The sequence below is a fragment of the Eutrema salsugineum genome, unplaced genomic scaffold (assembly GCF_000478725.1).
Source record: "Eutrema salsugineum unplaced genomic scaffold, Eutsalg1_0 scaffold_5, whole genome shotgun sequence".
Classification (NCBI taxonomy): domain Eukaryota; kingdom Viridiplantae; phylum Streptophyta; class Magnoliopsida; order Brassicales; family Brassicaceae; genus Eutrema; species Eutrema salsugineum.
Genome location: NW_006256612.1, coordinates 7,902,100 through 7,927,378, shown reverse-complemented (window position 1 = coordinate 7,927,378; position 25,279 = coordinate 7,902,100). Strand labels below are relative to the sequence as shown.

The 25,279-nt window shown below is 41.6% G+C and overlaps 5 protein-coding genes across 6 annotated transcripts; all 5 read left to right on the top strand.

Moving 5' to 3' along the window:
- The first annotated feature begins 28 nt into the window (after positions 1 to 28).
- On the top strand, positions 29 to 1,372 carry LOC18992780 (keratinocyte-associated protein 2). Of its 2 annotated transcripts, none has more exons than XM_024153140.1 (5): positions 29 to 91; positions 216 to 387; positions 602 to 656; positions 980 to 1,046; positions 1,147 to 1,372. In XM_024153140.1, the coding sequence occupies exons 2-5, from the start codon at positions 232 to 234 to the stop codon at positions 1,235 to 1,237; spliced, it is 369 nt and encodes a 122-aa protein (XP_024008908.1). In that variant the 5' UTR covers positions 29 to 91; positions 216 to 231; the 3' UTR covers positions 1,238 to 1,372. The 2 variants fall into 2 exon arrangements, with proteins under 2 accessions (XP_024008908.1, XP_006416280.1); XM_006416217.2 differs by having other exon boundaries at positions 32 to 91; positions 219 to 387.
- A 688-nt stretch (positions 1,373 to 2,060) lies between these two features.
- On the top strand, positions 2,061 to 5,470 carry LOC18992779 (auxilin-related protein 2). The gene is made up of 9 exons (XM_006416216.2): positions 2,061 to 2,883; positions 3,123 to 3,316; positions 3,411 to 3,625; positions 3,728 to 3,842; positions 3,922 to 4,019; positions 4,255 to 4,320; positions 4,537 to 4,626; positions 4,734 to 4,910; positions 5,133 to 5,470. The coding sequence occupies exons 1-9, from the start codon at positions 2,255 to 2,257 to the stop codon at positions 5,169 to 5,171; spliced, it is 1,623 nt and encodes a 540-aa protein (XP_006416279.1). The 5' UTR covers positions 2,061 to 2,254; the 3' UTR covers positions 5,172 to 5,470.
- Positions 5,471 to 12,993: 7,523 nt separating this feature from the next.
- Positions 12,994 to 15,339, top strand: LOC18992778. The gene has a single exon (XM_006416215.2). It carries the CDS (start codon positions 13,098 to 13,100, stop codon positions 15,192 to 15,194), a length of 2,097 nt encoding a protein of 698 aa, XP_006416278.1. The 5' UTR covers positions 12,994 to 13,097; the 3' UTR covers positions 15,195 to 15,339.
- Positions 15,340 to 16,754: 1,415 nt separating this feature from the next.
- On the top strand, positions 16,755 to 19,189 carry LOC18992777. The gene has a single exon (XM_006416214.2). It carries the CDS (start codon positions 16,804 to 16,806, stop codon positions 18,943 to 18,945), a length of 2,142 nt encoding a protein of 713 aa, XP_006416277.1. The 5' UTR covers positions 16,755 to 16,803; the 3' UTR covers positions 18,946 to 19,189.
- A 734-nt stretch (positions 19,190 to 19,923) lies between these two features.
- On the top strand, positions 19,924 to 23,119 carry LOC18992776 (replication factor C subunit 4). Its single transcript, XM_006416213.2, has 12 exons — positions 19,924 to 20,118; positions 20,208 to 20,286; positions 20,442 to 20,521; positions 21,060 to 21,182; positions 21,315 to 21,384; positions 21,463 to 21,536; positions 21,782 to 21,902; positions 21,985 to 22,047; positions 22,140 to 22,199; positions 22,302 to 22,427; positions 22,518 to 22,604; positions 22,834 to 23,119. The coding sequence occupies exons 1-12, from the start codon at positions 20,075 to 20,077 to the stop codon at positions 22,924 to 22,926; spliced, it is 1,020 nt and encodes a 339-aa protein (XP_006416276.1). The 5' UTR covers positions 19,924 to 20,074; the 3' UTR covers positions 22,927 to 23,119.
- Positions 23,120 to 25,279: the final 2,160 nt, after the last annotated feature.

Genomic DNA, 25,279 nt, shown 5'->3' with positions numbered 1-25,279 from the left:
TTATTCTCGGATCGTCGTCTTCATTGCGAAATACCGTAGAACTGAGGAAGTTACGAGAGGAGAGAGCATCTGATCTGCAAGGGCTTTCAAGGTAATCTATCACATTCCACGGATCATGCAGAGATTTTCGTTATCGACTGCGAACTCATACCCTTTGCTCTTTTGTTTCTCGCTTTGTTTCCTGACACGACTTTTTAATTTCTCGTTGAGTTTAGAAGAAAGTTAGAATCAATGGCGGGAGCTGGAACATCGATGCTAGGCTCTATTCTTATGTTTACAGTGATCCTCTCGCTTCAAGAAGTTTACCGAGGGAAATTAGCTTCTTCTGAGCTGTTCACGATCTTTGGAGGATTCACTAGCTCCCTTCTCTTTCTGTTCTCTCTGACAGTAAGTTCCGTATCTGCCTCAACAGTTTTCTCTGACTTAGGATTCTTCACGTAGTCTATTTCAAATTTGATCCGTTTTTACAAATTTGAGACCTTTTGGTTCTGATTCTTTTGACATTCAGTTCAAGTCGTGTGTGTATGTGTATGTTTTTTCTTTACCAAATTACTCTCATTGTTGACTAACGATCTGAATGTCAGCAACTTTTTACCTGCAGTTCATCGGGAATCTCCAGGAATCTTCTGGCATGAAGAGTAGTAGCTGGGGTGCAGGTAGGTTTCTCTTTGCCATACGCATTGACATGAAAAGGCAATTATTCTGTATCACACTGTGCCCAACATCATTTGCCTAGTTCATAAGTTCTTGCCCCAATGGTTTCTTTCTGGATAACGGATTCTAAAGCTCACGTTTTTATGTGAATTCTGTCATCAAATGTCCTGGCTGATTCGGCTTTTTTCAATTCATTTTCTCATCTCATTTATGCAATTGACAACTATTGTCTAGAATTTGTTTGTTTCCCTTGTTTCTGCTGTATCAAAGTGCCAGCAACTTCGGCTATCTATTGAAGTCGTTTTTTTTTTGGTTTTCATGGCAGTGATTCTTGCAGAAGTCATAGCTCTTATCGCTGCTAGCACGGTGCATCGAGTTTGTATTACGACCTGGTAACACACTAGTTCCACTTGATACACTGATTACGAATGTTACATCATTTCATTACTTTCAGACTAAAAGCTGTGGTTACTTGGTTGTTTCTGCTTGCAGTTTCTTGTTCTCTGCTGGGCTACTATACGAGATGAATAAGATTTCGGGATACATGCTTTCCAAGACTGAGTCGAAATCTAAAAGGCACTGATTCAGAGAACGGAATTGGTAAGTACATGATGTTGTCGAATTTCGGTTTTGTTTAGCAAAAGGGTTGTGCAAGAACACTGCCAACATTATGAATTAATAACATTTTGCGCATCTTATGCGTGGCTCAAAGTTTCAAGTCAGATTATTATTTATTTTATTTTCTTCCACCTGTTTATCAACCGCAACAAATTAAATAGATATACCCAACTTGGAACCAAAGAATACAACTTAAGAACATAATTCACGAAAGAAAAAGTTTATCTTGCTATTATTCGAAAGGCCTTAATTACCACATCTTTAAATGAATCTCTAACCAACCTTTGGCTGATGGATTGAACAAAGCATATATATAATGAATGTATTGGTACAATTCCTTTCAGATAGGCCAAACATTCTCACTGATACTTTATCTAACATTAATAAATGAAAAAAACAAAACATATTACATTACATGATGTATAAAGAAAAATGTATGCATATGTAACCTATAATTAATAGTTTAATACATATGCCTACAAGTACAAGCCAACTAATAACATCCAAAGTGGGACAGGTTGGACGAATTAAGTCAGATTGCTCTGGAATGTGACACTAAGTCTGTAATATCATTGTATAAGATGGAAAAAAATTACTAACATAATTAAAATGAATTATTTTCTTAATTAGTGTTAGTGGAATCTTTTTCCGATAATTAGGAAAATAGGGAAGGAAGAAAAAAGGAAAGGTGGGAATTTTAAAAGCAAAGCCACCTGTCGGGGACCCCACCATTCATTTGTGGGTTCAATCTATCGTCGGTGCCTTTCAGATTTTAATTTCTCGAGAGAGAGAAAAAAAAAAGAGGAAGACGATTGTTTTTCCAATTCCTTCGATTTCCCCTTTCCTTATTCAGATATTTCCCCATTTTCACGTGAGATCCGGTGATTTTCACGGGATCGATCTGATAAGGATTCTGTTTTTTATCCTTCGGAATTTTTTTGGGGAATCGTTTGGTTTTTTTGCTCTTGATTGAATCTCCGAGATGGATGAGTTTGGTGTTCTTACGGAGCGTTATGGGATTAAGCCCCAAGGTAAATCTGCTCCAATGGCTGCTTCGAAGCGGTCCGTCAACAATCCTAACAATGGTCAAAGCTGGAATTTTGGTCCAGCCTCTGGTTTAAATACGACGAAATCGGCGTCGTATGCATCTCATAGCTCTCGTAATTCGGAATCTGGTAATGGGTCTTTGTACGACGATGAAGACATTTTCTTCACCTCGAGCTCCACTAATAGGAATGGCGCGAAATCTACTGGATTTAACGATTTTGATGTTTTTGGTGGCTTGAACAAGACATCTTCCGGTAATAGCAAGTCGTCTTTAAACGACGATTTAATGTTCTCCAGCTTTGGGAAGTCGGGCATGAAAACCTCTTCTTCAGCGCAGGGTTTTGTTACTGATGACTTGTTCGGTGTTATGCCTGGCTCAAAAAGCTCCGCTAGCGTTAGCAATGATGAAATATTTGGGTCATTCTCTACATCTACGAAGCAATCTGGTGCCGTCGATGATTTGTTGGGTGATATGGGTGGTTTTGGTCCCAAAGCGAAGATTGAAGCTGGTTTTGATGAATTGATACCCGGTTTTGGTGGAAGTACTCAGACGACTACTAGCAGGTTTGTGATCAGCTTATGAAGCATTCTGGTAACGATTGTTGCCACTTTCTATTGATTTTTTGGTTTTTAATTTCCATCACATCATAAACTATATTGTATGAGATTCTTATAGAATGTGTGTATTACTGTCTCGTGAATGGTGTTTGAAATATCAGATAACCATTGTACAGGAAAATGTGTGGTGTTATGGTTTTGAACTGATTCTGGTTGAAATGTTTTGTTTCTGGTTGATTTTTCAGCAAGACTACCACGTCGAACTTTGATGCTGCTGACCCTTTTGTGGTTCTAGAATCAACCACGTCAGGTCTGTTCGTGGATCCACTTGAAGAATTTGCTGCTTCAGTCAGTTCTCAGGGGAAAAAACCATCAAATACTTCACAGACTTCTACAAAACTCAAGCCTCCGCCTAAACCAACACAAAAAGTGGACAGAGGTTAATCTCTTTGTTAACGTGAAAGTATGTTGAATTAGAGCTTTTGTTTACTGTTTTCACTGTGATCTAATTAGTCAAGGATTTATTTGCACAGTTAAGGGTTCAGGAATGTCTTCAATAGACGAACTTGAAGACTTTGCCATGGGTACTATGCGACGTAGTGCCTCGGCTTCTGACACCGCTAGTAAATATAGAGAAGCTGAAGATGCTGGAACAAAGAAAACAGAATTTGGTGTTGATGACCTTGACTCCTTTTTCAGCTCTGGGCCTCGGTCCAGCAGTGTACCAAAGTCACGGACGACAACTGAAGTAAGAACGACTTTTGAATATTACCATGTTCCAATTTACAAACTTTTAAACTAAGAAAATGTGTTCGATATGTAAATCCCTATTCTTCTTTCTGATGCAAAGACAACTCGCAAGCAAGCAGTCAACGTGCCAAAAAAGACGCCTAATGGGGTTTCTAGTGTAAAGAAGCCTCCTGCTCCAGCAAATCTAGTGGATGACTTTTCTGCACTTTTTGGAGGTAGATGTTGTGAAAACATATCGTTTCCAGCAGTTGGTTACTCTAGGCTAACTTTTTTTCGTAATGTTTCTCTCTACAGAGGATCCTATATTTAGAGAATTTGAGGAAATCCCGGGGGAGAGCGAAGAACGAAGAAAGGCCAGATGGGATCGTGAACAGAGAACAAAGAGCCGTGTGGTATGTGTGGTTTTTTGTGTTTTCTTTTGAATCTTCTGGTGCAGCCCTTGACTTTCCAAGTCTTTTTTCCCTCTGCAACTTGTGGCGCGTCAGAATTAGCGATACTCATAACCGACTGGCATACTGCAACAATTTCTAGTTTATGTTTTGCTACCCCATCAATGTTAAGCTTGTACTTGATTGTATATTTTTGTTCAAGGTGTGTTTACAATATTCAGTGCCTTTTGAAATGTAGGCACAAGCTGTAGCTGATATGAATAACCGGGATCATCAATCGCGGATTGAGCAGGAACAGAGAACTGTAAGTTGTGCTTTTCTTGACATTTATGTTTTAATCTTCTTTATCATATAATGCTTATTCATGGACAACGACCTTGTTTGGATTTGTTAGTCTTTCATTATGATAATGCTGTTTTTGACATTTGACTTTTCTTTTCGTGTTCTAAGTCTACATAGAGTCTCCATGTTGATGTGTTGTAATACCGACGATGGTTGCCTTGTTAATCTTGTTTTTCAGAGGATTTCTGAGACTGTTGATGCTGAAATAAAGCGTTGGGCAACTGGAAAAGAAGGAAACATGCGTGCGCTGTTATCTTCTTTGCAAATCGTGAGTTTTAAATAATTACAAATTGTAAATAAACGTTATATTACATCTGTTTATCCATCTGCTCCTCCTAAGTTCACTGAGTTCCTTTTATGTTTGAACGATGACAGGTACTCTGGCCCGGATGTGGTTGGGAGGCCGTTTCTCTGACAGATTTGATCACTTCTTCGGCAGTGAAGAAAGTCTATAGAAAGGCAACGCTGTATGTCCATCCCGATAAAGTTCAGCAGAAAGGAGCCACCCTTGAACAGAAGTATATTGCCGAAAAGGTTTTTGACATTTTGAAGGTATTTTCTCAGTGGATCTGCATGAGCAGCTCTCTTTCTAGAATCTAATGAAGACGAAAGTTGACAGATGAATCTTTAGTTCCCACCAAAATAATTTTAGTATCTGACCACTCTGTGTTAGTAATTTGAAGAAATCCGGTTTTGTTCCCTGTCTCATGCATTTTATACTAGATTGTTTTGAACCTTTTATTGATTAAGTGCATACTAATTTACATTGTATAGGAAGCTTGGAACAAATTCAACAAAGAGGAGCTCTCTTAAGCCCATATGCTGCGGATCTAGTTGCCCCCGAGTCTTTCGTTTCAGGTTTGAGCACAGTTTGCTTCCAGTATACCCTGATCCCTGAATCAGGAATGATTACGTCTAGCAATACCTGATTAAGAGGTAGAGACACTTGTAGAGACTTGTTACCTGTTTGTTGTGTCTCTGTGTGCTTATCTCTCTACACATAAGTCTCTGAGTTTCCTTCAATCTTGTCTTGTTTTGATCTTTTCTCTCCTTTTTCCTCTTCTTTTTAACAGTAAGTAACTCGGTACTTGTCATCTTTATGTACACCCCAAAAAAAAAAAAAAACCATGGGGGATATTGTATAGCCCCAAAAAACGAATAGATTTTATTTTATATGAATATATGTCAAATGCTCTCATTATAATAACTATAGAGTATAGATGATTCACTGGTGATGTCAACTTCACTCCCATGGAATAATAAAAAATGCTTTTGTTGGTATCTCAACGGATTATGAAAAACTTCGTATAAATTAGTTTTGTAGGTCGATAATTATATCCACTATTTGGAATTGCAGTTTTTGCTATCATTTCATCATGCTATCTTAATAAAACGTTGCATTACTATGAGCATAAGTGAATTTAAGAAAAGGAATCATCATTTCAAGTTTTACTTTTCACGGTTATATAAGGGGAGACGTAAATACCGAGTTCCATGAGATGTAAAAATCTAATTGCTAGTTGGGAAAGATATGTAATGCTGTAAAAAGGAAATGCGAAGGAACCTTGACGTATGGATGAGGCCAGAAGTGAGTAGTAGCAGCAACAAAGATCCAAAGCATACACAAGTGTCAATAAATAAATAGTGCGAAGAAAGATACAAACCACAATAATCCACGAAAACAAGTAGACAACTACGACTTCTCTTCAGTATATCCTACTAAATGGACTGTGGGCTCTTTTAGGCATTTTTTTTTCCTCCCTACTTTTTATATGTAAAAGAAAAGTTCGGACAATATATTTTCAATAGCGATATCATCTTTAAAAAAAATTAAACTCAGTAGCGACTGTTTAAATGACAAAAAAAAGATCCACGAATAAAATCTCGTAGCGACATGTTTAAATGACTCAGTAAATCTTAATACTTTAAATGACTCAGTCTTAAATCTTAATACATGTTTAAATGACTCAGTAAAACTTAAAACTTTAAATGACTCAGTCCTAAGACATGTTTAGTTGTTTACATGACTCTATAGCGACATGTTTAAACAACTGCTACGAGACTTTAAGTCATTTAAATAAATATTCAATTATTCTAAAGTCTTAATACTTTAAATGACTCAGTCTTAAAAAATTGTATATTGTTATAACACATATCATATATGGACTCTTATACCGGCCCATTAGGCCCATCAGGGCATTGTACTTAACATAGATTCCTTATGTACTCTATATATACATTCCAGTGATTAATAAAGTTTCTAAGTTTTCACAACACGTTATCAGCACGATAAGACTCTCTGAGCGAAAAACCCTAATAAATCCGGCCACCACCAAAACCCTAAAAGCAAGTCGAAACTTAAAAGACGCATATCTTCCAAACCGTGAGGAACCAGAAGACGATCTACATATCAATCGAAGCCCTCGACGAGACGAATCTACTGGTGAAAACCGTTTGTCGATCCAACGTCGGACGCGCCCTCACGCACACTTACAGTACACGACGATCAACCGAAAAAAAAAAAATGATAACTTGTTGATTGATTGTGTTAAATTACAAGTTTATGCATGTTCAAAGGTTTTAAACTCGTTTTATAAAACCCTAATCTACAAAAACCTAACAACCGTTTTTGGCCATGTTTATGGCATAAACCTATTCGATTTTCTTCATGTTTAATAAGCTTGTTGCAGCTTATTTGATTGTTGATTCTCTTGCTTGAAACACTTGATTGAATAAACTAAGAAAATCAACCCTAAATCCTAAGTTTGATTCACGATTTTGTAATCTTCAAAATCGTAAGTCATAATGCTTAAACCCTAGTCCTTTTCACGTGATTTCTTTGTTGTCCTTGTGAAATTATTAAAACCATCGACCACAGATCCTATAGATCTCGAAATCACATCCAAAATATGTTTTCCAAACCGTTAAAACCCTAGTTAAAACCCTAATCATATTCGGCTCCCCTAGGATTCCTCCTAAACCGCCTAAAACCCGCTAAACCTGGTTCTCATTAACCGAAATTATATTCGGCTTTAACCGATTAAATCACAGCTATTAAACCGACATCATGTTCGGGGTAACTAAAACCATACCCTTTAAAATTTACTATTTCCGAGAAAGTTCCCTCTAATAGAAAGTTTCCTCATATAAAAACTTTCCTCATATAGAAATTTTCCCAACATAGAAACTTTCCTCATTTAGAAAATTACCCAAATTAGAAACTTTCCAAATTTAGAAACTTTCCTAAAATAGAAATATTCTCAAAATAGAAAGTTTCATCATCAGCATTCAAAATTTTCTCAAAACAATCCCTAACAAAATCAATCTCATGTTTCAGATGTCAAACATTCAGAAATGTGAATTCGAAGCCCTTCACGTCTCCGGGGATAACTACCTCGAGTGGGCCCTAGACATGCGCTTGTTCCTTGCATCGAAAGAACTCGATGCATGTATTACCGACGGTAACACCGCATCCCGTAAGGGACAGTCTCAGGCGATATGTCACATACGCCATCATTTGGCCCCGAGCCTTAAGCAGCAATATCTCACTCTTGAGAATCCACTTGAATTGTGGCAAGCGCTGAAAAAGCGATATGACCATCAGAAAATGGTCCAGTTGCCTCAGGCAGATTTCGACTGGAAGAACCTTCGGTTCCAGGACTACAAATCCGTAGATGATTACAACAACGAACTCTTTCGTATTGTTGCCATCCAGAAACTCTGTGGCGAGGATGTGACAGATAATGATCTCCTCGAGAAAACATTATCCACATTCAGCACAGAGAATGTTGTGCTCCAACAATAATACCGTGCAATGAAACACACATTGTACGAAGACTTGTTGTCCTGTCTTCTCCTCGCTGAGAAGAATAACCAGCTGCTTATGAGGAACAGCGCTATGAGGCCCCCGGGATCGGCTCCTGTCCCAGCTTCTCGTCAAGAGTCCTACCATGTTCAACCCGATAGATCCTCAGATCACCGCCGTGGACGTGGTAATGGACGTGGTAATGGCCGAGGACATGGACGTGGAAGACGTGGACGCGGACATGGTCGTGGCAACCGACCTAACCTCAGTTATGGTCCTGGTCGTGGTCGAGGCATCACCAAGCCGACCTGCCACACCAACCCCGATCACTCTGCTTGTACCAGATGTGGGATGTTCAACCACCCAACAAAGCAATGTCGCACCCCCAAGATCCACTGCGATCTATACCAGAAGTACGGAAAAGCTCCTGCTGAAGCCAACATGACTCAGCCAGTCGATGCTGCTAACCTGGAAGGTGACGACCTCCTTGATGATGAGAACACCACAAACGAGCAGACCGACCCCATGGACTATGAAACAGCTGATCTCCTCGATTAATTCAATCATCTGAAACTCTGATACAATTTGATTTTGTTCTTTATTTTTTTTTTTCATTCATTTTGGGATTTGTTTCATTTTTTTTCCATTTGCCTTTATTCTCAGACACTGCTTTACTTTATGATTTATCACATTTTCTGAATTCCTCAATACTGAATTCTATCTTCTATTCATAATGAAGCACACCAGCAAATGGAAATCATAGTCGTAGATAGTGGATCCAGCCACACTATCTTAAGAAACAAAAGTTACTTCATAAACCTAACCTATCAAATCGCAAATATTAGCACCATCGCGGGTCCCTCAAACCTTATCGAAGGATATGGCCATGCCTATGTGTTGCTATCAAATGGCACACAACTTGAAATACCAGATGCTCTATATTCTCCTAGTTCGAAGAGAAATCTTCTGAGCTTCAAGGATATAAGACAGAATGGTTTCCACATAGAAACCCAAGGTCAAGGGAACAAAGAATCCCTCCTAGTCACTAAAACCGTAGACGGCCATAAACAAATCCTCGAAACCATACCCGCGCTCTCTACTGGACTTTACCATGCTAAAGTCAGTATGATTGAAGCTAATACCACTCTCAAAGCCCGATTTACTGATTATACTATTTGGCACGAATCGGCTCGGTCATCCCGGTGCAAATATGATGCGTAAACTAATTCAAAACTCTCAAGGGCATACCCTCAAAGAAAACCGAGCTTATCCTCAACACCTCATGTGCACAGCTTGTTCTCAAGGCAAATTGATCACTCGGCCTTCACCAGTTAAAATCTCTAAACAAACACTTCATTTCCTAGAAAGAATCCAGGGCGATATCTGTGGACCTATACATCCATCTTCCGGACCATTCCGGTACTTCATGGTCCTTATAGACGCATCGACCCGTTGGTCATATGTTTGTCTCTTGTCCTCTCGGAACCAAGCCTTCGCTAGGTTCTTGGCCCAAATCATCAAATTGCGGGCCCATTTCCCTGACTTCCCACTAAAGACTATCCGCCTTGACAATGCTGGTGAATTTACCTCACAAGCGTTTAATGACTACTGTATGGCCATGGGGGTAACCGTGGAACATCCTGTAGCACATGTCCATACTCAAAATGGATTGGCTGAACCATTCATTAAACGCATTCAATGGATAGCCCGACCATTACTCATGAGATCAAAGCTCCCGGCCTCAGCATGGGGACATGCAGTATTACATGCTGCTGAACTCATACGCATCCGGCCATCTAGTGAACACAAATATTCCCCATCCCTACTACTCTCGGGTCATGAGCCAGACATCTCCCATCTCAAAACATTTGGGTGTTCAGTATATGTACCCATTGCTCCACCACATCGAACCAAAATGGGACCTCAAAGAAGGATGGGAATATATGTTGGTTTTGACTCTCCCACCATCATAAGATATCTCGAGCCAACCACTGGAGATCTCTTCAAGGCCAGATATGCGGATTGCCAATTCGATGAATCGGTATATCCCTCTTTAGGTGGTGAGACAAACAAGCTGGTCAAAGATCTTTCATGAAATCAAACATCATTAAATTGGCAAAATCCTCGGACTCTAGAATGTGATTCAGAGATCCAAAAGATTATTCATTATCAAAAGCTAGCTAATCAATTGCCAGATTCCTTTGCTGACCCGACCAAAGTAACCAAATCGTACATCCCAGCTTGTAATGCACCAGTACGAATAGCTGTCCCAACGGGACAGACCCAAGTTGCTACAGAGTCTGCACCACGTCTCAAACGGGGCAGACCTCTCGGTTCCAAAGATAAGAATCCCCGGAAATCAAAGAAAGGTGCAATAACCGAAACCGGGATTCCTGCGATATCAGACATAGCCGCGGCTGAGACTCAATCTAATGAACCCTCAATGGAAGTTCGGGACGCCGAATCTCCAGGTTCAGAAGATAACAATGAGATCTCCATCAATTACAATATGTCCGGAATACAATGGAATCGAAAAGAAGTCGACTTAAATGCACTCTTTGCATACAAAGTAGCACTTGATGTTGCGCTCACGCAAGAAGATCTAGAACCCACGTCAATAACACAGTGTACACATCGAACAGATTGGCTAAAATGGAAAGAAGCCATAAACGTGGAGTTAAAGAGTCTCAAACTCAGAAACGTGTTCGGTCCGATCATCCGGACCCCATCACACATCAAGCCAGTGGGCCACAAATGGGTCTTTGTGCGCAAAAGGAACGAACTCGGTGAAGTCGTTCGATACAAAGCACGGCTTGTAGCACAAGGATTCTCACAGAGACCCGGAATCGATTATGAGGAGACTTATTCTCCAGTGGTGGATGCAACAACATTCCGATTCCTCATAAGTCTGGCCATAAGAGAAAATCTTGATCTGCGGTTAATGGATGTTGTAACCGCATATCTCTATGGGCCCCTGGACAACGAAATATATATGAGACTCCCAGATGGCATTGAACTAAAAGACAAAAATGCATCTCGAGATCAATACTGCATCAGGCTGAACAAATCCTTGTATGGACTGAAACAAAGTGGGCGTATGTGGTACAACCGCCTCAGCGATTACCTCATCAAAGAAGGCTACAAAAATGACCCCATCAGTCCATGCATCTTCATCAAGAAGTACTCAAACAAAGGATTTGTAATCATAGCAGTATACGTGGATAATCTAAACATCCTCGGAACATCTGGTGAGATCTCCCAAACAGTCGACTGCTTAAAAGCAGAATTTAAAATGAAAGACCTAGGCAAAACAAAGTACTGTTTGGGATTACAACTTGAGTACATCAAAGGAGGAATCCTTGTGCATCAATCGGCTTATATCGAAAAGGTACTCAAGCGATTTAATATGGACCAAGCTCACCCATTGACCAGCCCAATGGTAGTTAGAAGCTTAAGTGATGACCCTCTTGGTCCCAAAAAGGATGATGAAGAAATCCTTGGTCCTGAAAAGCCATACCTCAGTGCTGTAGGAGCGTTAATGTACCTGGCTAGTCACACTAGACCAGACATATGTTTCGCCGTGAACCTCCTCGCTCGATATAGTTCATCTCCAACTCAGAGGCACTGGAACGGTATAAAACATCTCCTAAGATACCTTCGAGGTACTCAAGACTTAGGACTCTTCTATACTAACCAAAATAAAGATGGGTTAGTCGGCTTCGCCGATGCAGGATATCTATCAGATCCGCATACTGCCAAGTCTCAAACTGGCTACGTTTTTACGCATGGAGGAACAGCCATCTCTTGGAGATCAATGAAGCAGACACTCACTGCCACTTCATCAAACCATGCTGAAATCCTAGCCATTCATGAGGCTAGTAGGGAATGCGTCTGGCTGCGCTCCATGACTCAGCACATCTGCAGAGATTGTGGTATGGACGAAGACACACAGCCCACGGTGATGTATGAAGACAACGCGGCATGCATAGCTCAGCTCAAGGAAGGATATATCAAAGGAGATCGGACGAAGCACATTCTACCGAAGTTCTTCTCAACCTCAGACTGGCAGAAGGACGGCACTCTCAGCGTTCAGCAGGTCCGATCCAGTGAGAATTCAGCTGACCTCTTCACCAAATCATTGCCTACTTCAACACACCGGAAGCTCGTCAAACAGATAGGAATGTATAGACTTAGAGATCTGCAGTGATGCTACAATCAGGGGGAGTAATGCGTGTTGTACTCTTTTTCCTTCACCATGGTTTTGTCCCACTGGGTTTTTCCTGGTAAGGTTTTAATGAGGCAACATTCCCCAGCGCATTATCGAGATCCCGATTGAGTAGATGACCCGGTTCACTCGTCCAAGGGGGAGTGTTATAACACATATCATATATAGACTCTTATACCGGCCCATTAGACCCATCAGGGCATTGTACTTAACCTAGATTCCCTATGTACTTTATATATACCTTCCAGTGATTAATAAAATTTCTAAGTTTTCACAACATATATTTATTTTTTCTATTTAATTATAGAGCTAGATACACGTTTGCTCAAGTAATAATTTTATTAAAATCAATAAACATGGCAACATGCTATCTAATTTGTATGATCTCGATTTGCTAGGATATCTATAATTGTATATATGTATGCATATGTAATCTTAAAAAATATACACATTAATTTTGATTAAAAATCTGATGATCAATTGCTGTATCTTATTGCCATGTTACGAACGTTGGTGCCTCAAATTATTTTTCTTTGATCTATTATTTTGACACAAGTAGAAACTTCCCCAAATGATTAAAGTCAATGATCACTAGAGTCAACAAACGTGTCATTATCATCCACGTCAGCACTTCCCACCTATAAATTATTCCCGCCAATAGCCAAATCCCAAAACAATCTACCAACTGAACGTCTGAACCGAGTCCACCATGAATACCAATACCTCCACTCTCTTCTTCTTCCTCCTCTCTCTCCTCTGTTTATCTTCTTCTTTCGCAAAAAAGCCTCAGGCTTCGAGTGGCTCGACCATCTTGTTCACGACGTTAGGAAGGCCCACTTTCGAATTCGACCTCTTCACTCTCCCCACGAGCCATCGTCCGCCGTCGCCTTCCGATGAGCACCGTATCACCGCCGGAAAATCCATTCATTTCAACGGCCATTTCGCATCTCCGTCGCCAGCGCTGATCTCCCTTATTCCAAAAAATTCTGGGATCCATTCACAAGATCCGTCTCTTCTCCATCTCATCTACGTCACCGAGAGATACGGCGCGCCTACCTTAAGCTACGACGTCGTTCAAGCCGATTACTCTAAAACCAGTGCTCAGGTTCCGTTATTGCCAGAGCTGCAGAGTGGCATGACTGTAAATTCGATGAAAGACACGCCTGTTTTAACCAACGAGCATCTCGTTTACGTGTCGACACACGAGGAACCGGGTAAGCCCAAGGCGAGCTGGGCCGCCGTCTACTCGACCGAGTTACGAACTAGATCCACTCGCCGGCTTACACCGTATGGAATCGCCGATTTCTCTCCGGCGGTGTCTCCGTCTGGGAAGTGGACCGCCGTGGCTTCGTTCGGAGAGAAAGGCTGGATTTGGAGTTTTGTAGAGAAGGAGATTGGTACGGATATATACGTTTTCCTAACTCGGGATGGGACTCAGCGAGTCAAGGTTGTCGAGCAAGGCGGGTGGCCGAGATGGGTAGACGAATCGACTCTGTATTTCCACCGGAAAAGCGACGACGGCTGGATCAGCGTGTACCGGGCGATTTTACCCAAATCTGGACCGGTTTCCACCAAATCGGTTACGGTTCAGCGAGTCACACCACCGGGTATTCACGCGTTCACACCCGCCACGTCACCGAACAACAACAACTTCATCGCGGTGGCTACGAGAAGGCCAGGAACGGAGATCCGCCACGTGGAACTTTTCGACTTAAAGAAGAACGAGTTCGTCGAGTTGACTCGTCTCGTATCGCCGAAGAGTCACCACTTCAACCCGTTTCTTTCCCCTGACTCGTCCCGAGTCGGATACCATAGCTGCAGAGGCGACGCAACCGGACGAAACGCTCCTCGGAATCTCCTCCAGAACCTCAAAACCACTTCGAAAGACCTCTCTCTCTTCAGATTCGACGGTGCGTTCCCGTCTCTCTCGCCGCAAGGTGACCGATTCGCGTTCGTCACTAACACCGGCGTTTACGTGGTGAACCTAGACGGTTCCGGTCGTCGCCAATTGCTTCCACAAATGGGATTTGGAACTGTTTGGGATCCAGTTCGATCTGGAATCGTGTACACAAGCTCAGGTCCCGCCTTAATTCCAGGGAAATCTCAAATCGATATCCTCGCCATTAACGTCGATGCACCCGATCCTTCAACCGCCGTTAGAAATCTAACGACTACCGGCCAGAACAACGCCTTTCCGTGGCCATCACCCGACGGAAAACGTATCGTGTTCCGTTCTGCTCGGTCCGGTACAAAAAACCTCTACATAATGGACGCAGAGAAAGGTGAAACCGGTGGTTTGTTCAGGTTAACCAACGGTAATTGGAGCGACGTGATAGCCACTTGGTCTCCAGACGGTAATTGGATTGTTTTCGCATCGAACCGGGAATTTCCCGGTACGTTGTTGATGAATCTGTATGTGGTTCACCCAGACGGAACCGGGTTAAGGAAGGTGGCACAGAACTTGACCGGTGCGGTATCGATGCATCCGATGTTTAGTCCAGACAGTAAGAGAATCGTGTTCACTACTACTTACGCCGCCATCTCCGCGGAGTCGATCGGAAACCCGCATTTTAACGTCCCGAGCAGTGAGATATTTACAGTGAATTTGGACGGCTCTGATTTCACGAGGCTCACGCATAACTCCTTGGAAGACGGACCACCCATGTGGTTTCCGAAGATCAAGGCTACTGGTGACGTGGCGTGGCCCAAGAGGTTTGGGCCTAGTTGCGATCTTGAAGATTTTAAGCCGCAAAATACGACCGTGAAAATGAATAGGCGTCAAATGATGTGTGTTCCTTCACAATAATTTACGTACTTATACTCTCTAAATTCAATACAATACGTTGTTAGGATAATTTATTGTAAGTATTGGAGTTGCTCCCCCTAAAAAATAAAGCTTTCAGTTTAAACATTTTCAATGTGTTTCAGTGGAAACCAAATGATAAATTGAATAAAATTTTATTTAGAGGTTTATTGCGTTTCTAGTTTCCATTTATGTTTTTTTTCCTTTGATTTATTAAACCATGATGGGTAATCAATATAAAAAAGAATATTTGCTTGACGATAATTTGGTTTTTCAGAATGCTAATATAACCACTTGTAATACAACTGCTTCCAGCTACTTTTATGTCGTCGTTGAGGCTGATGATAACAAAACAGCCAAGCAAAAGGCTAGAGTTTAGTTGAAACACATAAGTTAGGACTTTTCTAATTTATGGCCAGTAGATTATCTTTTGGTTTAAGAAATTAATAGGTCTTTCCATATCAATAGACACCCTCCATTATCCAAAAAACAGGTTTGGAGGAGAAACAAGCAGATAAAAATTTACTATGGGTATGACCACATCCACATGCAAGACAATGGCAATTTTTTGTCTAAAGATTAACAATTAAAAAACAAATGTAACTAGAAACAATATATCGTCACAGTAGAAGTTGAATGTGAAGAAGAAGAATAAAAAACCACAAAGTGCAGGATTTTCCACTTACCATATGTATTGTCATGGTATATAGCACCTGGATTTTATAGAAAGTTCTGCTTTTGAGTCGAAGTCATATTCGACTACTCCAATTGTCATCTTCAGTTGCATCTTTGGCTGGCCACTTAACCCAAGGATGAAAATTTCAACCTTTTCAAAACCATGAACACCATTTCCTCTATTTTTTCTTGTAACATACATTGAAAAAGCTCAAGTTGAAAACAAGAAACTCAAAGACAAGAATGTTGTTGGCGAATCAATTAGTAATTTGGCAATTAAACCCATATATCCGAAAGATGAAAAATAAAGAGAACATAAGTCAAGTACCTTACCTAGCAACAACCTCTAACAATCAAGACAAAGGCAATTGAAAGGGCTTAATGTTTCATGTCATACAAAGAAATTCCGAGTACTGAGAAAGCCCGATGTCATGTCACAAGACCAATGCTGTCTCCTCACAAAGAACTGCAAATATCAACAAATGTGTTTTTGATAAAACGTGGACTTTTTTCCATAAATATCAACCATCGATCTTGTAAGCTGAAGATAGAATCAAGTATCAACGGTTGAAATAGTTATAGTGTGCACAGGACTGAGTGTGCACCATGCTGGTTGGACCAGACACTATTTCCCCATAGAGTGCTTACTAATAGATAGTTAAATGAATACACTTAAGATATTTTTCTGAGAATCCGTGGATAAATAATCAAAGTATTGGTCGAATACAGAGAAGACAAATCTCTCAGTGGATAATAGTATTATACGTTTTTTCACAAACGTTACAAGTAAAAATTCCACAAGCAATTGCCACGTGTCAACGTTATCTCGCTACAATACCACAATGACATCATCTCTTACACCACTCCTCGGAAAAACTTCCTCCGCCTTATAAAAACTTCCAATATCGACTCCACAGTCCACTCCGAGCAATCCACCATGAATATTGCTCAGTTTCTATTCGTCGCGTCCCTTCTGCTCCCGCTTCACGCTTCGGCGGCGGAACATCAGAATCCAAACGGTGGAGACACCATCGTGTTCACCACTCTAGGACGATCGCACTACGAATTTGACATATTCGCTCTCTCCACGACCCATCCGCCATCGATATCGAGAGAGCTCCAAATCACAGATGGAGAATCCGTAAATTTCAACGGCTATTTCCCGTCTCCTTCTCCGACTCTCATCTCTCTCCTTCCCGACGAAACTCTAACCCAACTGGAAGATTCGTCTCCTCTTCATCTCATCTACGTCACAGAGAGAAACGGTACCTCTAGCATCTACTACGATCTAGTTTACGGCGGTGGTGGTGATTCTGATTTCAAAAGAAAACGACGATCGGTTTTAGAATCGCCGTCTCGAATCCAGGTTCCGTTGTTATCAATCGCCAATCATCATCGGAGTGGCACGAAGGTAAATTCGTTTAAAGATAAGCCGAGTTTGAGTGGTGAGTTTCTCGTCTACGTGTCGACGCACGAGAACTCAGGCGAGCCGAGGACGAGTTGGACCGCCGTTTACTCTACCGAGTTAAGAACTGGGTTAACTCGGCGGCTTACACCGAGTGGAATCGCCGATTTCAGCCCTGCGGTGTCGCCTTCCGGGAACTGGACTGCGGTGGCTTCGTACGGAGAGAGAGGCTGGACAGGGGAAGTTGAAGAGCTTAGTACGGACATCTACGTTTTCTCGACTCTGGATGGGACTCACCGAGTCAAGGTGGTGGAGCACGGTGGCTGGCCGTGTTGGGTCGATGACTCGACTCTTTACTTCCACAGAAGAAGCGATGACGGTTGGATCAGTGTGTATCGAGCGACCTTACCTGAAAACAAACTGTTGACTACAGAGTCGGTGAAAATCCGGCGAGTCACACCACCGGGAGTTCACGCTTTCACACCTGCCACGTCACCAAACAACCATGACTTTATAGCGGTGGCGACGAGGAGACCAGGCAGTGATTACCGCCACGTGGAGCTGTTCGATCTCAAGAGCAACGAGTTTATCGAGCTGACTCGTTTGGTGGCGCCGGAGAGTCACCATTTGAACCCTTTCATCTCCCCTGATGCGTCTCGAGTCGGTTACCATAGTTGCAGAGGCCAGGCTAATGGAAGGAGAAGAAGTCCTCTGCTTCTTCTCGAGAACATCCAAACCACAACAACGGATCTCTCTCTCTTTAGAATCGACGGTTCGTTTCCTTCCTTCTCTCCCAAAGGTGATCGAATCGCATACGTCAAAATGCCTGGTGTCTACGTGGTGAACCCGGATGGTTCGGGCCGGCGTGAAGTGTACAAGGGAATGGCGTTTTCGACGGCTTGGGATCCGGTTCGACCAAGAAGAGTGTATACTAGCTCTGGTCCAACGTTTGCTACGGAGAGAACAGAGGTTGATATCATCTCCATCGACGTCGACGATGCAGCGGACGACACGTCGTCTTCTTCCGTGAGAAGGCTAACTACAAACGGGAAGAACAATGCTTTCCCATGGCCATCACCTGACGGGAAGCTGATCGTGTTCCGGTCTGGTCGGACCGGTCATAAAAACCTCTACTTGATGGATGCTGAGAAAGGCGAAACCAGTGGTTTATGGAGGTTGACCGAAGGTGCGTGGACGGACACAATGTGCAGCTGGTCACCTGATGGGGAATGGATAGCGTTTGCATCGGATCGTGAAAGCCCTGGCTCGGGTAGCTTCGAGCTTTTCTTGATCCACCCGAACGGAACAGGGTTAAGGAAGCTGATCCAGAGTGGCTCAGGTGGGAGAACTAACCATCCGATATTTAGCCCGGACAGTAAAAGTATTGTCTTCACATCTGATTACGCCGGGATCTCAGCGGAACCGATATCGAACCCGCATCATTACCAGCCGTATGGTGATATCTTCACGGTGAAGTTGGATGGTTCTAATCTGAGGAGGCTGACGCATAACTCTTACGAAGATGGGACACCTGTGTGGGCTCCTCGGTTCATCAGCCCTAATGACGTGGTGTTGCGTATGAAGAATGATTCGAGTTGCTCCTTCGATGACTGTCACTGGCTCAATAAGAACCCGACGACGACAGTATTAAAAGGCCGAGAAATCTCATGTTGATAATATGTATATGATGATTCACACACTAGTGTTTGAGTATCCTTTTCATAGATATGTTTGCTTTTGCAGCTTCGAACTCTAGTTATATAGACTTGTACGAGAGTGGCCCTGTTCGTTTGTCAGCCGCCTGCGGCCGCGGCTGCGACCTGCGGCTAGACGCTGCGACCAGACGCAGTTGTTGTTCGTTTGTCAGCCGCGCGTCTGGTCGCTGAATGATGCAGCACAATATCTACCATTATTGCAAGGAGAAAGAAAGCTTAAATGCGAGCTCACTAATCAGCAAAGAGAAAGAATAATCAATGCAAAAACAGCCTTAGACCCTTGAACATTTTAATATGGTACCAAACACAAACACACACAGACCCATTAAGTAACAGATTGGAGAAGAAAATTACGAAAATTGAAAAAAAAAAGTGAAATTTTATATTTACAGATTCGATCTGGGAAGAGAGAAGAGGATTGATGGAGTTTGGAAAGTGGGTTTAAAGCCGCTTCTGCTCCCGATCCATTAAATTTTTAAGCTCAGCTGATGGAGAAGATGGAGAAGATGAATAGGGGAAGAAGAGTTTCGGCGCAGAGAGAAAGATGGACACTTTTTTTAGGGTAAATGTTTTTTGTAATTAACAAATTATTATAGGGTTAGTTTTGTAATTTACGGTTTTAAACGCCGCGTCTTTTATCGCAACGTTGGATTTGATCAGCGTCCAAAAAAATTAAAGACGCGGAACGCAGCGTTTGAACGCCGCGTCTGGGCCGCAGGAAGCTGCGTCAAAGTAACGAACAACAATCGGACGCAAGCCGCAGCCGCAGCCTCCTGCGGCAAGCAAACGAACAGACCCAGTGCCGATGCATATATCGTAATGAATAATACTGTGACTTGTATACAATGAGACTGTTAATTGTTGTACATTCAACAAAAGCTTATTTCTTTTTTTTTTTTTTTTTTTTTTTTTAATTTAAGAGCCCCCCAGTTAACTTGAAATAGCCCAGTGGATCTCAAACCCTCTTATTCAGTTGGAGTGTTTGGCGGGAGCGGGAAAACCCAGAAAACGTCGTACAAGGCTATAAAGAAGCCTCTCTCTGGTTACAGGGAATAAGGTTAAGAAAAATTAAAAAGGAGAAAAGAGGGATGGCGCCAGTTCTTCAGAGCTCACAGCCATGGGTTGAAAAATAGTACAATTTTTCCTTACTGATCTTTTCTTTTTTCCGTTGACGGGAGGTATCGGATTTAACAACTTTTTGTTTTCGATTTTGGGTTCAAGTCGGCCGAAACAGGTTAAGGACGTGGCGCATCAGGAGGAGGTGGTCCGTGTCCTCACCAACACTCTCGAGACTGCTAACGTAATTTGACGAAACTGCTAAAAAAAAAACCTTCAATTTTGGAATTTGATTTTGTACATTGGGTTTCAGTTACAAGTGTGAAAGCCCTAGATGTCGAATTCGGATCTCAATTCTGGGTTTTTTTACTTATACTTATTGTGTGTGTGTCCCTGTAGTGCCCGCATATGCTCTTTTATGGACCGCCAGGCACCGGGAAAACCACTACTGCACTTGCCATCGCCCACCAGCTTTTTGGGTACTCAATTATCTGATATTTTCCTCAAAGCTGAGATTTATATTTGAGTGTGCTTCTTTTTTATACTATGCAAGTAGCAGGTTGATGGATTATTGATGGTTTCATTTGTGTGTGCTAACTAGTATGAGACTTCAAATATGGATAATATTCATGTTTGTGATTCAAATAAACTCAGAAGATAATTCGGATGCTGAGACAATTCACTCTCTGACTGTTTGGTTGCGTTAAAATTTAGCAATTTGTCCCATTAGGTAGCTAGACAGTATACTTGAATTCTTAATAACTGTAGCCATCAAGGTATTGCCGTGTTTAGGTTTGAATTTGGATTCTATCCTCTTTCAAGCAAATTGAAGCTAAATTGTCGTCTTCTTCGTTCCATGTGTGTCTCAAATGTGTTAGTTTAAGCTTCTTTCGGGGTTTATATAACAAATGTAAATCATGAGACTGTCTTTGGTTTGCTTTTTCATTTTTCTGTGATCGGAAGCTTGGATTTGCAGATATGACATGTGGACTAACTAAAGAGTTTTGTTTTTTGCAGACCTGAATTATACAAGTCTAGGGTGTTGGAGCTGAATGCTAGTGATGACAGAGGGATTAATGTTGTTCGGACAAAGATCAAGGATTTTGCTGCTGTAGCTGTTGGGTCCAATAACCGTCAAGGGTGTGCAAAAAAAAAAACATCTTTTCCTGGGCTTTGTCAATTTTGTTTTTCTTCTTTTCTGTTAGCCAATTTCTCGCTTCTGCTTTTGTGTGTGATGTGCATTTCATCTAAGAGTACGATATGATATTACAGCGGTTATCCTTGCCCATCATTTAAGATCATCATCCTAGATGAGGCTGATTCGATGACAGAAGATGCTCAGGTACGTTGAACATCTTTTTACGACCACATTTTCTACTGTGAAATGTGTTTACAATGAACTATTTTACTGATTGTGCAGAACGCCTTAAGGCGCACAATGGAAACTTACTCTAAAGTCACCAGATTCTTTTTCATATGTAATTATATCAGCAGGTAATATCTTTAGCATGGTGCCTAAATGTTAGTTAAATTTGTCTTCCGTTCACTTGCATCTCTTTTTCCAGTTTTTCTCTTTGGGTATGTTAAATGGTTGTTTTTCGTTAATTGATTTGGCTCAGAAGTTTTATTTTTGAGCTACTCGTAGAAAACATTTTTACTTATTCATAATGAACATTTTGTGGAGCCCTGAACTATGAACCCACCGATTTTGATCACCCTTATAACTTGTTATTCTCAAGGATCATAGAGCCCCTTGCGTCAAGATGTGCGAAATTTAGGTTTAAGCCACTTTCTGAAGAAGTCATGACTAACCGTATATTGCATATCTGTAATGAAGAAGGTCTCAACCTTGGTGGAGAGGTGTGCACATATGCTTTAAGGATTTGTCTTTCTTTTGTTTAGTCTTTGTCAAAACTGCTTATACGAGCTATTTTCCGTGTAGGCTCTTTCAACTCTGAGCTCCATATCACAAGGTGATCTTCGTAGGGCCATCACATATCTGCAGGTTAGATGGAACTGTTCCATGAAATATAGTTATTGGACGAAATTGACTGTGATTGTGAAATTTGATCCAGTCTTTCTCCTTGGATATTACAGAGTGCTGCTCGGTTGTTTGGATCAACGATAACTTCTACGGACTTACTCGATGTGTCTGGGGTAAGGACAAAGATAATCCACTATGGCGCAAGTGTATAGAAGTTTCATTAGAAAAAACAATTCAGTCAGATAGTTGAATTAAATGTCTTTTGAACCTATCAGGTAGTCCCTCTGGAGGTAGTCAAGAGACTTTTTACTGCATGCAAAAGTGGTGATTTCGATATTGCAAACAAGGAAGTGGATGACATAGTTGCAGAAGGATATCCTGCATCTCAAATCATCAACCAGGTTTTTTTATTTATTTCCCTCTTCTATTTATTGCATATTTAAGCCTTGCAATTGTGGTTATAACCACATCTAATAACACTCTCCTCTCAGTTATTTGATATAGTCGTTGAGGCTGGTGATGACATAACAGACAAGCAAAAGGCACAGATCTGCAAATGTCTAGCTGAAACAGATAAGGTGAGACTTCTCTTCTGCTGGATTCTCTTTTCATTTACTTCTGCCTCATCTATGGAGTTAATTAAAGACTCAAGTGAGATCAAATTACCAACATCCCTGCTCAATAAAATCACTAGTTTTGAGTCAAGTTCACATCTTTAGATTCTTGTCTTTGCTTAGCATTTGAATCTGTAGATGTGTTTCAGTATAGCTAAGCGTGTCTTATAGTTTTTCTTTTGGATGCATACAGCGACTTGTAGATGGTGCGGATGAGTACCTGCAGCTTCTGGACGTGGCAAGCAATACAATTCGTGCCCTCTCAGAAATGGCTCAAGACTTCTAAATCAAAAATACCTTTAAAGCTCTGCATCTTGGATTCTGATGTTGGTTTTGCTTGTGTTGTTGGGTTTGAAACGGGCCTCTGCCTTGTGCGTTGTCATAATGGAATTTATCTAGTTATTAAATGCCACTTGTCACAGTTTTTTTTTTATCATAACAAGAATCTGGTGTTACCCTTGAAAGCAGTTTCAAACCAAGATAGATTCAAGCTCAAATGAGCTTTATTGAGATAGATAAAATAGCTAGAAAGGTAAATAGCTCATTGAGCTTTATTGTGCATAAAAGTAAAAGAAGGAAGGAGCTCTAGATTGTCTTCAAGATCAAAGCTTTTATATTAATATCATAAAGAGGATAAATAAGAGAGAGTTTGCCACAAACAGCAACTCTCTAAAGATATATTCTTCTTCTACAAAGCAACATATATATATGAATCTAAATTTGCTAGAAACCCTAGAATATATGGGTCAAAAGACTTGGGCTTGCATTGTTTCATAATGTTGGGCTGGTGTGTCTAATACTCCTCCGCAAACTTAGCGTCGAGTGAAACGGAGATGCGAAGTTTGAAACACACAAATAGAGATGACTCTGGTAGAAGCATGAGTAGTCAAAGCAAGAATCACAGTGATGGAGATGGATGACTCTCTTCACCATGGAGAACAAAGATGGGTGTGAGATCTATTCAGGCCTATACTTGGAAAGTATTGCATGGCTCACTGAGAGGTATTTCTTTGATATTTGGTTGAAATACCTAACACGAGCTTGACATGGTAACAAAGAAAGAAAGTTTCAAACTCAGAAGACCTTGGCAGCAATCTCATTTCATGGTCGTTTAAGAAGCAAAACACAATCTCCCGTAGCTTAACTGAGGCCGAATATCGATCTTTGTCTGAAACAGCCACCGAAATCACTTGGCTCTGTGCTACTCTTAAAGATCTTGGTATTCCTCTTCCAGCTACACCGAAGCTCTACTGTGATAACCTGTCCGCCATACGTCTTGCCGCTAATCCTACATTTCATGCCAGGACTAAGCACTTTGAACTTGACCACCACTACATCAGGGAACGTGTGGCTCTTGGAACGATGGTTGTTAAACACATTCCTTCTCATCAACAAATTGCGGACATTTTCACAAAGCCACTGCCTCATGCTGCCTTCTCGTCACTCCGTTACAAACTTGGTGTGGACGTTCCACCCACATCAAGTTTGAGGGGGGGTGTTAGACAGAGCATACCAACTCACAGAATGGAAGAGAAATCCTCTGTTCTCGAAGCCAAAACAGGACAAACTGAATCTGGTTCGAGTCAGATCGTAATGGGCCAAAACAAATGCAAGCCCGAGTCCAGCCCAACACAAGAATCACTCTCCTCACTTCAAACAACACAGCAACGGTCTTCACACTCAAAAGCTGATAAAGACAAACAAGGACAAGCCTGGGAAATGTAGACCTGCTGTACGGAAAAGGCATTTGCAATCCCAACCGTGAATCGGTTCGAAGCTTTGTCAGTGTGTTAAGATCAAGACACCTGGCCTCTCCCTTTAGGGCTTATCGAGTTCTATGTCTCCTTGTATATAAAGGATGAGAATGCAATGTAATAGGGTTAAGATTGAATCAATGAAATTATAAGCTTCTTTCTTCATATTCTCAAAGTTTGAAACTTCTAACAGCTCGTACTCCACTCAAGGTCGGGGCCTCCCCGGTTAAAGCCGCGACCACGGTTGAAGTAGCCGCCTTTATTGGAGGAGTCACCTTTGTCAACATAGAAAGCCTGATGTGGTGAAGGGACAGAAGCTGACTCATAAGACTGCAGTTTATCATCGAACCCTTTAAGCTTGTAAAGGACATCTTCAAAGGAGGGTCCTGAATATGTGTCCATGGCATCCTCAATGACAGTGACAATGGACTCGTATTCCCTGCCTAGACCGTGTAAAGTTCCAAAGATCTTCTCTTGATCGGAGATGGGAGATCCAATGGAGTCCAACTGGTCACAAAGGGACTGGATTTCGGAGAGGTACTTAGCAAGAGATTTGTTTCCCTTCACGATGGTTTGGATTCGCCGCTGAATATCCAGTTTGCGAGTTGCTGAGACCCTGTTGTATTTTTTAGCTAGGGAGACCCATACTTCCTGTGAAGATCTGAGACCATAGATGCTCTTTAGAGCTCCTTCAGAGAGGGATCCATAGAGCCAAGCCATGATTAGCTGATCGGTTTGAATCCATTGAATAAACTCAGGGTTGCTTGTTTCAACAAGCTGGTCTCCATGACGAACTCTGATGGTGGATGGTGGTTTCGGTTGAGCTCTCGTGATATACCCGAGTAAGAGCTGACTCTGAAGAAACTGTTCAAACTGCAGCTTCCA